Source organism: Passer montanus, unplaced genomic scaffold (assembly GCF_014805655.1).
Source record: "Passer montanus isolate IOZ18808 unplaced genomic scaffold, ASM1480565v1 scaffold74, whole genome shotgun sequence".
Lineage (NCBI taxonomy): Eukaryota > Metazoa > Chordata > Aves > Passeriformes > Passeridae > Passer > Passer montanus.
Window position 1 is genome coordinate 3546994 of NW_024372592.1, and position 12482 is coordinate 3559475.

General features: G+C 43.7%; 1 protein-coding gene across 2 annotated transcripts in view; it reads right to left on the minus strand.

Moving 5' to 3' along the window:
• Positions 1-11102, minus strand: part of FRMD4A (FERM domain containing 4A) — a 357683-nt gene extending 346581 nt beyond the window's left edge. The window contains exons 1-2 of one of the 2 annotated variants that reach the window (XM_039730872.1): positions 10956-11102; positions 10346-10480 (exon numbers count right to left, since the gene is read on the minus strand). In XM_039730872.1, coding sequence (XP_039586806.1) covers positions 10346-10390 — 45 coding nt within the window. In that variant the 5' untranslated portion in view covers positions 10391-10480; positions 10956-11102. Of the gene's footprint in view, positions 1-10345; positions 10481-10578; positions 10696-10955 lie in introns of those variants that run through there. The other variant, XM_039730873.1, reaches the window with a different exon arrangement.
• Between the last annotated feature and the right edge of the window lie 1380 nt (positions 11103-12482).

The window sequence follows — 12482 nt, forward strand, 5'->3', positions numbered from 1 at the left end:
TGACACCAGCCTGCATACGAAAGAATGACACTGACTAACCAGAGACTCTTGTGGTAATGCCCAAATACCAAACGTGTTGTGAATGCTTACTTAATTAAAGATTATTAAAAATTAAAACTGACTCTCATAAGAAATTACTATATTATTCAATTTGCAAAAGCTTTCGCAATTAAGTCACCCCTGCTTTATTATAGTCAGTGATGCAGATTTCAAATAGAACTTGTTCCTTATTCCCATCATGTACAAAACTGCTGGGTGTTTCAATTTGTCTACGTGGTCATACAGTCTTAAAATATTCAGCAACTCTGCAATCAGTTTACATTTCATCATGCAAGTGGATAGCACTCATTTCCTCCTCTCTCCCCCAAATATATTCATGGTTAGCCACAGCAGACACATTTTATTTGCAATATGAGCACATACGTATTTTCTTGGAAAAATTTTAGGAAGTTAATCTTAAAACCAGTATTTGGAAGGGATAATCCCTAAACAGGGACAAAGCAAACAGGAACATTCAAAAAAGGATCCATGTCCAAGAAACCAGGCGCCTCTGGTCTTTGCAGATAAGGTTTAATTTCAACTGGTGCATCAAAGCTTTCACAGGAACTTCACATGGATGATTCTTTATTTAGATCTTCAAATTTAAGTGGGACATCCAAAAATCAGAAACTCCCTAAACTGACCTAAGCCCTGCCTGACCAAAGCAGTCTAGTAGCACAGCTTTGATGGAAGAATAGCTAAAACATTCCCACAATACAAAAACATTTGTGTTGGAACCAATGTAAGCAGCATGGTTAGTTTATTATTTCTCCCAAGACAGTGAATTATATTAGATCCAGAGGAAGAGAGTTCAAGAGGCATTCCAGATCAGCAGGAGACTCTGAACAAGTAAACCTTTGCTTATGTAAGGATGGTGACAAAAGAAGTTTCTGTATTGATCAAGAGGGCAAAATAGTTCTCTCCATATAATTTATTTAACTCCTGACTCCAAACCAAAATTTCAAAGTGGGGAAATAAAAAGCGAAACACCGCTAGGAACATCAGCAGATTACAAAACTCCACCATCCTTTTTCTTGTGCCATCACTGTATCTTCTGCAGTCTGTAATTTTTGTCTGTTTAGAGCTGAAGTGCTTCCTCACAATGTCATTTGAGCCAACAGTCTCATAATATTGATTCAAGGACTTTGGTTTCAGCAAAATACTTGCCCCATTTTAAACACATGATTAGAGAAAACAGCATTCAACATAAAACTGTTTAACTGCTTTTAAGGTAGTAAACAACTACTGTTGTTACTAATATCTTGTTAAAGCAAAGTACTAAAAAATGTTTCTCATTATTTTTTTTGTTCCGTTACCACTTTGTCTTGAGCAACAACAACAAAAAAAAGGAATTCTCAACTACACCAGGGGAAGAAATAAATTAAGATTCACCACTCTGTTTTTTTAACTTCAGTTTTCAGTGACAATATAATTCTGCTGCTCTGGGGACTCTGACCTACAGAGCAGCTTGAGGGACAGCACAAACACAAATTTCCCCATAGCTTCTACTTGATTTGGGATTTGAAAGCCCTTCCAGAGATGATAAAATAAGTGAAAGAAAGAAAAAAGAAAAAGAAAAAGAAAAAGAAAAAGAAAAAGAAAAAGAAAAAAGAAAAAGAAAGGCTGTTTTACATGAGAAGGCTTTTGGTCCATCACCAAAACCTCATAAACCCAATCCAAAGCAGAGATACCAGGACACAAACAGCAGTGTTTCAGTGACAATATAATTCTGCTGCTCTGGGGACTCTGACCTACAGAGCAGCTTGAGGGACAGCACAAACACAAATTTCCCTATAGCTCCTACTTGATCTGGGATTTGAAATCCCTTCCAGAGATGAAAAAATAAGAGAAAGAAAAAAGAAAAAGAAAAAGAAAAAAGAAAAAGAAAAAGAAAAAGAAAAAGAAAAAGAAAAAGAAAAAGAAAAAGAAAAAAGAAAAAGAAAGGCTGTTTTACATGAGAAGGCTTTTGGTCCATCACCAAAACCTCATAAACCCAATCCAAAGCAGAGATACCAGGACACAAACAGCAGTGCTTCCACATGGTGCAACAACTGCCCCATTTGCCTCACAGCCAGCCACCCAGAGTCTGTGCCTTGCTGCTGAAGAAGCCAACACAAGAGATTGGCTTTCCATCCCCCTGGGACTGACAGCACCAACCCATGTCAACCTTTTGGGAAGGCCAACATTTCAGGACACATAAAGCTAAATGAGCAACCTCTCAAATACTCCAATTAGATGATTTCTGTTTTTATTAAAGTGGGCAAAATCCAATCCCCTAAAAATGAATGTAAATGCAGACTAATTGGGAATAGCCTTTGCACCCAGATCTCTGAAATGAGACCAGAACAGGGAAAATGGGTTCTTGAAAATCTCATGCCAGGTCTTTTCTATTACAATAGCCTATATAGCAGCAGTAATAATGACCTTCACTAGACATTTCCTCGAGTACTAACGACCTGGGGTTAATGGCCCGAGGCATCGTTTTATGCAGTCAACTATTGCAGCCAGCAATTAATTACCAGGAAATACAATGTGCTCTGACCACTACGGCTCAATTAGCCTCATATTATTAAAAAATGAAAAACTTGTCAATCTTATTTACTGTGAAGGTGTCCTGGATTTTATTTTTGCATATTAGACTAAAAAACCCCTTGAACCTATATTAAGCCAAACATATGTTCTACAACACTCCTCCATTAACTTCACTCAAATTACGGGGAGCCAAAGCCGAGTGTCTCGCAATAGGGGGATTATCACAGCCTGCCCACAGACAGAAAAATCTGTGGAGCAAGGATCTGCCTGAATTCTGCTTCTGCACTAGAAAAGCCTCCCTAAAAATAATTTTCATCTCTCTGGTGGTTGTAAGTGGATGGAGAGGAGGGAGAACAGTGAGGGGCACACTGCAGAGAGCATCCCTTCCCTGCCAAGAGGTGGGCAGTGGGTGCTGGAGTAAGGACAGGAAGGGAAGGGCTATCCTGCTTTCAGCAAGTTTTGTGGTTCCCCAATATCCCTGCAACAGATTTAGAAAGATATTGAGGTAGATTATTTTTGCACCCAGGTTTGTGCTCTCCCAGTTTATGTTCATTCATTACATTTTTTTGTTTCAGCAAGGCTTTTGCAAAATGCCCTGAAAACCAAGCACTGAGGGCTCAAGTGCCATTGGTCCTGGTGAGTTGTGTGTATTTCAGCACTATCACTAGGTTTTTGGGGACCTGAAAAGCTAAGGTCGGGCACTAGAGCTAGCTCTAGGAGTTGCTGGCTTTAATTTGGGAATTACCCAGCTTCAGTCCCATGAAGGATACAAAAAGCTGATCAGATTGTGACTGTAGATCCATTCCTCTAAATATGTTTCTGGCATTCACTGTGGCTTTTGTTTCCATGGAATACAGACACTCTGTGGGTGTCTTTGTGCTGGGAGGCTTCTCAAGGAACACTGAGATCTCAATGCTTTCCATCAAGACTTGGGCTCAGGCATTGCTGCTGGACAAGTGCAAGCCAACAGGGCTCTGAGCAGGACTCCTTCATGTGGTAAGACACTTCAAAAAAGCAAGCAGGAGCCTTGATCACATGCTTTGAGAGCTGCAGTTTCAGGCCAGCACAAGAACTCATTTAAACATGAAAATTCATATCTCTTGAAATGGATGATGGGTTCAGCTTAGTTTGATCCTCAGTGCCATTAAAGCCTCTTTATGAAATGGCTGATTTCAAACGCACTTTTGCAAGTTTCTGTGCTTGCTGATATTTAAAAGCAGAAAGCATTAAGACACGTGGGGGCAAAATGTGTGTGTCTGTATGCAAAATGTAGGGAAGAGCACAGGGAAGTGTTTACCCAAGGTTTGCCAGTCATGGCAAAGGTGGAAACACGCATTCCCTGGCAGCCTTTGTGGTGGTTTCAGAGAGCTGGGAACAGTGTGCTGGCTGGTGAAAGCCCAAACCTCCATCCAGCCTTTCTGACTGACCCCTCCAAACCAGATTTTGGTTGGGGGTCAGCCACCAGCTGTGGTGGCTTTTGTTTTCAACAAGACACAGGACACAAGGCAGCTGTCACTGGTGTTGGCAGGACTGGCCACCTGAGCACAGCAGCTTCAGGTGCCACATCACAAAAATCTGCATTTTCATGGGATGTACTGAGGAAGGATCCACGTGGGACTTCCATACATCTCTGAACCCAGGCAAACCACATTAGCCTGTCAGCAGGCTGGATCATTGCCATGCTGAGAAATTATGAGTACAATAATTACAGAAGTATGACATTCGTAACCAGAAGGCAAAGAATGGGAAAAAATGCAATTGTCCAATGTCACAAGTCCTTCTCATGTATTAATAGCTATTCATAACCTTGCATCTTTGTTAGGGCAATTATAGCATTTTTAACATTTTATTTTAGTTTAGGAATATCAGTCAAGCTTTCCAATGCATTTTATTTTTGAAAAGCCAAAGTGGTATGATTCTTTTATATATTGTCAAAAGGAGTTGACTTATTTAGAGATCTTTTCGACTCGTTAGTATGTTACTTTTCTTCTAATTGTAGATATGCTCCAATTAATCATAATGATCATTTACTCAAGTGCCCACTAATTCTCTTCCACAAATAGCAATGTTCTATAGCATTGGAAAAAAAAATTAAATCAATGGCCACATTTCTGCTGAGATAATTTTATCAGTCATTCAGAATGAACAGCTAGAATACACAAAAGCCATATACATAAGAAAAAAAAAAAAAGATAAACCAGTAATCCCTCTTAGTCCTTTCTTAAGGCATAAATATGAGAATTCAGATGTGCAAACATTACGGTCGGCTTCTTCAACGGCATGCTCAAGCAGAGGGACAGGGAAAAGAAAATTGATGGCATGCACTAGAGCAGAATGGAAGGATAACAATTTTATAGTCGTGCAGCTCAGATGGCTAAAAGGTGACATCCACCACAGGGAAACCAAGAGTAATCCCGGGGAGTGTTTAATCTCATTTAGCTGAATTAAATCACTGTGTTTGAAGACTTACTGCAAGTTTACAAAGGCAAATAGTAAAGTTCAGAAATAATTCAGTTCTACAGGGGAAATTATCAACAAGAAATGGCTAAATTCCCAGTCCACGGTAGCAAGCAGCCACACAGCACCAAGCAGGAATTTGCTGCTTTCATCCCATCCTCTAAAAGAGCAACCAGCACAGCTCAGCTACTGCTGCTCGTGGAGCCCATTAGCAAATTACTGCCTGGCTGGAGCAAGGACAGAGCCAGGGAGGAGGGAGATTCCTGCCAGCATGGATCCTCCCCAGCGACCTCCGGGTGCCGTGGCACATTAGCATCTCCTGCCCAGACCTTCTGGCAAGGCTGCGGGTGGAGCCCACACACCTGCACGGCGCAAATATCTGTGAAAGCAGCATGGAGAGGGCTGCACAACCACCTCCCCTTGCTGTGCGAGTGTCCCCACAGACCTCATTTTGGGCATGAAGCTGAAGAGGGCCAGATGTCAGGGCGCAGCGGGGTCCTGGGGGAAGGAGCTATCCATTCCCGAGCAGCGCTGCTCACACGCAGAGCGGTGTGTGTCGGTCACGCACTGCTGGCACGTCACCCTGCCTCAGCATCAGCTGCATTAACCTCTCACCACGCCACCAAAAGCAATGAGTGGGTTTTGTTTTCGTGGAAAGAGCGTGCCAAGCATTGACCTCCCAGGGCAGCGTGGTCTGTAGATGAGGTTGCAGCGCGGAGGTTTGAATGTCGAGGGCTTTCGCACACTGCCGACACAGAAATAATTTAATCCTGAGATGAGAGAGGCAGAAAATGACCTCATCCTTCCACTGTAACCTTGCTGTTCCCAAAGGTTTTAATATGATCCTCCAAGCTGAGCTGTGCTGCTGCAATCTGTCTAGAGGTTTGAGGGGGACAGAACACAGCTTTATGGGGGGAGGGGGCAGCCCTAGGTCTAAACTGGGCTTGGAAGCTCTATATCATTTTAGTTACCAAATTTGTCTTCTCAAGGGCAGACTTCAGACATAAAACATAGCAGTTAAACATATGAAATAATTTATGGAATATCTGGAATGTTGTCAAGTCCAACACCTCAGAAGCCAACTGAGCAGGGCTGGGCCCCCATAGGGTTTAGTAAGGATACACTTAAATCCTGGAGTGTGTTTTAAGAGCAACTCTGTAGAGTTCATTGCTACACTCCAGAAAAATTATCAGATCAAGGAGATTCACACTGTTTTGAGGACTCCAGTGTAGCCTTCCTTGAGGGATGGAAGGATGATTCAGGAGAGCCCTCTTAAAAAGGAGGACTGGAATCACATCAGAAATCTGGGATTTTCAGTGGACAATGACTCAGATGCCGATTATTTCTGACGCAGTTTAGAAACAGAGCAGTTTTCACATCTTTCTGTTGCAGATGTCTGCCTCGCAGCACAACAAGGAAACACCAAGGGCAGCACCCTCGATACTGCTCTGGCCACCCAATTTCTCCCTCTTCACGCTGGGCATTGTGAACACCACACAGTTAATGCTCCAAATTCCCTGCTGACCTTTTTCTCCTTGAACTCTAGAGATAACCAAGTCCCACACAATGAAGGTCACTTAGGAAATCTCACATGCACCTCTATTCCAGCCTCAGCTTGGACGTAACTCAGACCTAAAATAATGAATTTCACCACATGAAAGCATCACACAGACTCTTGAAAATAATGATGCTCCTACAAACACAAGCATTTACCATTAATTTAGAAGTGCATTTATTTTCTAATGTTATATTATTTCTTCAAGGAGAGTATTTGTGTATACAGATGGGAAGAGTAAAGCTGGATTATAAATAGGGGAAAAACTTCATCCTGATGGAGAGGGTGATGCAGCTAGCTGAAGCTAGAAGCTGGAGCTTTACCGCAAATAGAGAACCATGCTTCTCTTCCCTACCATTTTAAGATTAGATTAATTGGTAAACATTGAGCTACAGATGTTGCTCATTGGAACCTCTGTTGTCACTTAATACAGATTAATTAGTGTTAGTGTCATGACCTGGAATAGTTTGGAAGTCAAGTCCCTGAGATGTATTTTCACAAGATGCAGTAATGCTGTCTCAGGAGACACCAGGTATCATAACTTATTGTGCTGTTAAAATATGTGCAGTCAATATGTCTGCAGCTTTAAAATTTTACAATATACTAATAAGACAGACATAAAAACTTATTGGTATCACTCCCATCAGTATTAATGATCCTAACACAGCAGGTGTTATCAGTCCTAACAAGACACAATATTTAAGCTATTTCATGCTTAGATGCTCCCCTCTCTTGATTCACAGAAGCTGAGGAAGCTCTGTTTCAGTGATTTGATAATGCTACAGGCAGAGTCACTTTGGGCACAGCTCTGCTCAACTTCCTTCATGCTGAACCAGGCAACATCCCTCATCTCCTGTGATTTCTGGAGCAAGGAAGAGGCAGGAGTCTTGCAAAGCAGGCACATTCCAGAGTCATTTGTAGTACAAGATATTTACCAGAGTAGACAAGTTGCAGTTATATTTGCAGACTGCAGTTTTTGCATGAACACAGTATCTTTATTTTAGGAAAATATATGTTTAAGACTGAAATTCTCCTTCATTAAGCCTTTTCCCTGGTCTGGGAGGGAAAAAAAAATAATCACTATAAACAAGGGGAAAAAACCAAACCACAGTATTGAACTGGCAAGAGAGCAATATAAATTTTTTAAAAATCAATTTAGATTAATTAATTCTATAGCCAATATTTTTTTCACTAAAGAGAAGTGTGATGTGTCCACCTAAGACTGAAGGTGTTTGAGATAATGGGTGCACAAGAAATGTCCAACTGGGAGCTGCTCTTGGCCACTCCAACACCCTGTTCTGGGTAGCATTTACTGGAAACAGGTGAGTCATGAGCTGTCAGCACAGCTGGCCCCCTGAAGTGCCACCTGGTCCCCTGAGCAGCTCTCTGCTGGGGCACGCTGGAGCTAGGTATCCATGTCCTGTGAATGGTCCTTCTGTAGGAAAGAAACCCCACAGCCCAGAGATGTCCATCTTTCTTCATTGACCAGAAATTATTTTGGGATGAGAAAACTCCTGATTTGGATCACTCACTCAGTGCATCAAATGCCAGGAAAGGCAATTAATGGCTCTGTACCTTGGTTTCTTTACTTGCAGCACAAAGTGCTCTGAGGTACCCCATGGAGAAGGAGATATTTTCAGACTATGATGCAGCACTGCCAAATGCTGCTGCTGATTATGTGTCATGAAAAGTGGATGGTTGGATGCACATTCTGCATTCTATTGCAGGGGAAATGCAGTACTGAAATGCTTCTCACTGCTAAAAGAATACTCTCTCACTGAAGAATTCTCACTGAAGTACTAAAATCTACTTCTGTGGACTTCCCAAAGACATCTAATCTTTGAATCTCTGGAGGGTGGCTGTTTTAGAAGAGATGCCATTATAGCTGCTAATTGTGGGATGAATTATGCAAGAATTTATTATTGATTCAAGGGTAGCCTGCTCAGGCATGCAATCAAAGCCAAGGCAGAACAGAGGGGAAAAGATGAGGTTTCTATAATTAACTAACTAAGCTGATTCATAACCCAAGAAAAACCCAAGGCAAAAGAAGTAGTTTGCAAAGTGGAGCATTTTCTATAACAAATCACCTTTTCCACGTCCATAACCAACCTCTAGTACCAGAGCAGAGCCCACTGTTAGATGAATCCATTCTCAACACAGAAATATATCTCCACCTCGCAGGGTCAAAGGCAGGAACCCCTCTGGCTGTGGAGCCACAACCCAGCCCATCCACGTGGGTCTGTGCCCAAAGTGAAGAGACCCAAGGAGTCCTGGTGACAAACCAGAGCTGTAGAAATGCCCTAAAAATAACAACGGGGCAAGGCCATGTACCACAGAAAGCCACATTTTAGAAGAGAAAATTTGCTGACAGCTTGGCACTGCACTGAAGTTTGACAAGGTCTGTTCAAGGAGTACAGAGACTGGGGAAAGAGAGGTTTAACTAGAGGATTCAGAGGGTATTGAGACTAAAGGCATATAGAGCCCAAACAATGACACAGGGGTTATGGACACTCATCAATTTATTTTTGAAAGAGAAATTAGAAGAGGTCATTTAAAAAGCCAGGAAGGCCGGAGGTAAGCAAGAGGAAATAGAATGAGCTTGCACAGCAAGTCAGTCACTGACAAATATAAAACAAACCATGCAGAGGTTTAATAGCATGTTTAGCATTTCGAGTAATGGACATAAAATTTGCTTTTCTCAACTTGACCTTTCTAAACAACCTTAGGCACTGCAGGGCTCTTATCCTGCAGCATTCTCTTTACTAAACTCATCATGTCTCTGAGTGCTAGAGACCATTTCCTAATGCAATCAGAAGAGAGATCAGTAGTAATGACAATAATTATATAAATATGTATTTAATGCCTATGTATCTGTGCATTCTCACGCACATGTGCACACACACATGCTACTTATAACAACTCTCCAGCAGAAATGTTACAGTGACATTTAGGTAGAAAAACATCCAGCAGAGATCTTACACTAAAATCATCTCTGATTCTGCTGCATAGAAAATGGCAACAGAAGTAACAGAGAGGAAAAAAAAAATCAGTAAAGCTAAGCAACTCTCTAATACCCCACCAAAAGGGCTTATTTTAATTGCAGCAGGACACTGGCACGTTTCTAGAGTCAGCCACGTGTTCTAAATAATCTTCTTTAAAATATTATAAATATGCAGAACTTTCAGAAGTAGGTCAGTGGCTCAACATGTTGTAGCAAATAGCTGGGATAAATACCAGTCATCACCCTGTGGTCTGCAGTCAGTAGGAGATGTGACACCCTCTGCAGCGAGTGGAATGGCGATTCACTGCCTTAGAGGAGCATTCCCCAGGTGATACCACAGCTGAGTCTGGTCACAGCTAACAACATGCCTCCCAGCCAGCAGAGAAATCAAGCTCTCCCTCTCATCTTTTAAGTTGTCTCACAATCAAGCAAGGGCAAAAGCAGGAGGACGTGAGAATTCAAGACACTGATTTAATGAACAAAATGAAATCTGCTGCTCGGGATAAACCCCGAACACAAGTGCCAGAAAGGTGACTTCAAAATCCTGCCTTGAGCATTGGTCCAGATGTGCTAAAACCCTTCGTGGGAGGAATGTCTCCATGCAAGCCCCAGATGAGCCTTTTGCAAAGTTCCCTGGGACCTGTAAAAGCCAAGCACCGGCTCACACAAAATCCTCCCGTGGATTTGGAGCCCTGAATCCATGCGGTGCAGCTCCCCTTGCCCACCCCCCCTTTCCCAAATGGATTTCAGCAAGCACTTACCATCAGCAAGCTCAGAGCAGATTCGGGAGCACGCTGCACAGCCATCTCCTCTCTTCCTACATACAAATCCTCCCCACGACTTGGTCAGCCCTCGGCCCTCCGTCACAGCAAAGCATCCACAGAGCCCACAGCTCACTGCAGGGAGAGAAACCCCAAATCAGGGTCGGAGAGCATTTGCAAGAGGAGGAGAGGATGGATGAGGGGGTGGGGAGGAGAGGAGGGAAGGAAATAACCTTCACAGCCAGGGAAAGAAGCTTAAGCTAGGCCAAATTTTACACTAGAGAGAAGAGGAAAATGAAACAGAGAGCCGGCTGGAGAAACAAGATATCAGGAACTGCAGGATATTTAAAGCTCAGGCGCACGCCACCACAGAAAGCAGCATCAGCAGCAGCACAGGACATGTATCAAACACCTACATGACAGGTTAGGTCCAAGCCATCCTCCCCCTGCCCCAGCTTGCGGACTGTAATTAATTGTTCTTAATTGCCATGGTCCTTCCTCCACCTAAATAAATCCTGGGTAGCACAGAAGTGCCGTGCCCCTGACTCTGCATCTTCCTCCCTGCCCTGGTGATGCTAGCGCAGAAACCACGTCAAACATCGCCACGTACCGCTCCCAACAGGGTCAAACCTCTTCTCTCTTCTCGCCAAGCCCTGCTTCGCCTGCTCGGCAGAGCAGACGCCTGCACAGCGCAGACATGAGCAATGAGAGCAGCCAGAGCCAGGAAGCACCCGGTGCTCACTTGAGAGTAACAATTACCTTTATCCTATTCGAGCGAGAGCTGGGTTACTCACTGACCCTTTTCACCTTATCCCCCCCACCACCCTCAAAGAAAGTCTCTTCCTCCTCCTCCTCCTCCCCTCCAAATGGACTCAGCTCCCCATGGAGCTAACACACTTCCCAGAAACATGTAATTACACAGGCTGTTGTGTTAGCGCTCTGATCACGCTGCCTGTACCGCATGGAAACGGCAGCCAGGCAGCCCCCCCTTCCTTCCCTTCCCTTCATCCCTTCCCTGCCCAAGGAGAGACGTGCTGCAAACCCCGCCGCGCTCCCGCCGCTCCGGGCAGACGGCTAATCGTGAAAATGTGCCCGCTTAAGGCACAGAGACAAATTAGCCCTGAAAATAAGCCCCTTGTTTAAACGCTAGGTGTAAATGGAAGGTGGCTCTTGAAAGCCTTTAAAAATAAACAGAGCATCCTTGGTAGGAAGGCCACTCCTCTGAAGCAGGTGTGCCCTGGCAGACCTGTCAGACCCCTGTTTTGTGGGGCTCAGAAGCCTCCTGGATTTCAGTGTGTCAACACTCATTTCACCCCTCTGAAAAAGCAGAGTTTTGGCTTCGTTTCCTAAAATGTTAGGCTCCATCTAATGACAATGTCTGTTCATCTTCCAACTCCCACGTGCACACTCCCCTCCCTCCCCCCAACATGATTTTGGAACCCAATTAAAAGTTTCAGACAAATTCAGCCAGAGTTGAATTCTCTGACACATGTCATTCCTGCAACTTTTATAGAAATTGGCACCAGATAGAAAAGAGAATCAAATTACTGTCTCCATGAAGGCAGCAGAAATCCTCCCTTGTGTTCTGGAAGTTACATCTGGCACTTACAGCTCTGGAGCACTTGTTTGCCCAAACTCTCTTGATCACCTTTCACTATGCTTTAACAAAGGGAACACAGTGACCTGGGGCACTGCAGACATTGCCAGGAAGGTCATCCAGGACGTCTGTGGCACAGCCATACCTCCCCTTTCCCATGGGGCATGTGACATACAGGGAAACTTGGTTTGTTTCATTTAAATCCACAGATGAGTGAAATCCACTCCCCTGCCCACAAACTGTGTCACCAAGCCTGGGTGGTGGCGGCAAGGGCTTCCCTCTGCCAGCACGTTTTCCACCAAGAGATGTGGTGGAAAGCCACTCGTGCACAAAGGGGTCACCTCTCAGGAGGCAGTCTAAACTCACTCATGGACACACAAGAAGGCATTTTCTGGGATCCTCTCTCCTTGGTTTTGGGTCACAGACATCAACAACACTCAAGGAAAGTCCCTTGTCCTGCAGCTGGAGGTGGCATTTACTGGTTTCTTTCTGACCTGACCTTTTCCCCTGCAGTGAATGCAGCTCCTGTGATCACACATG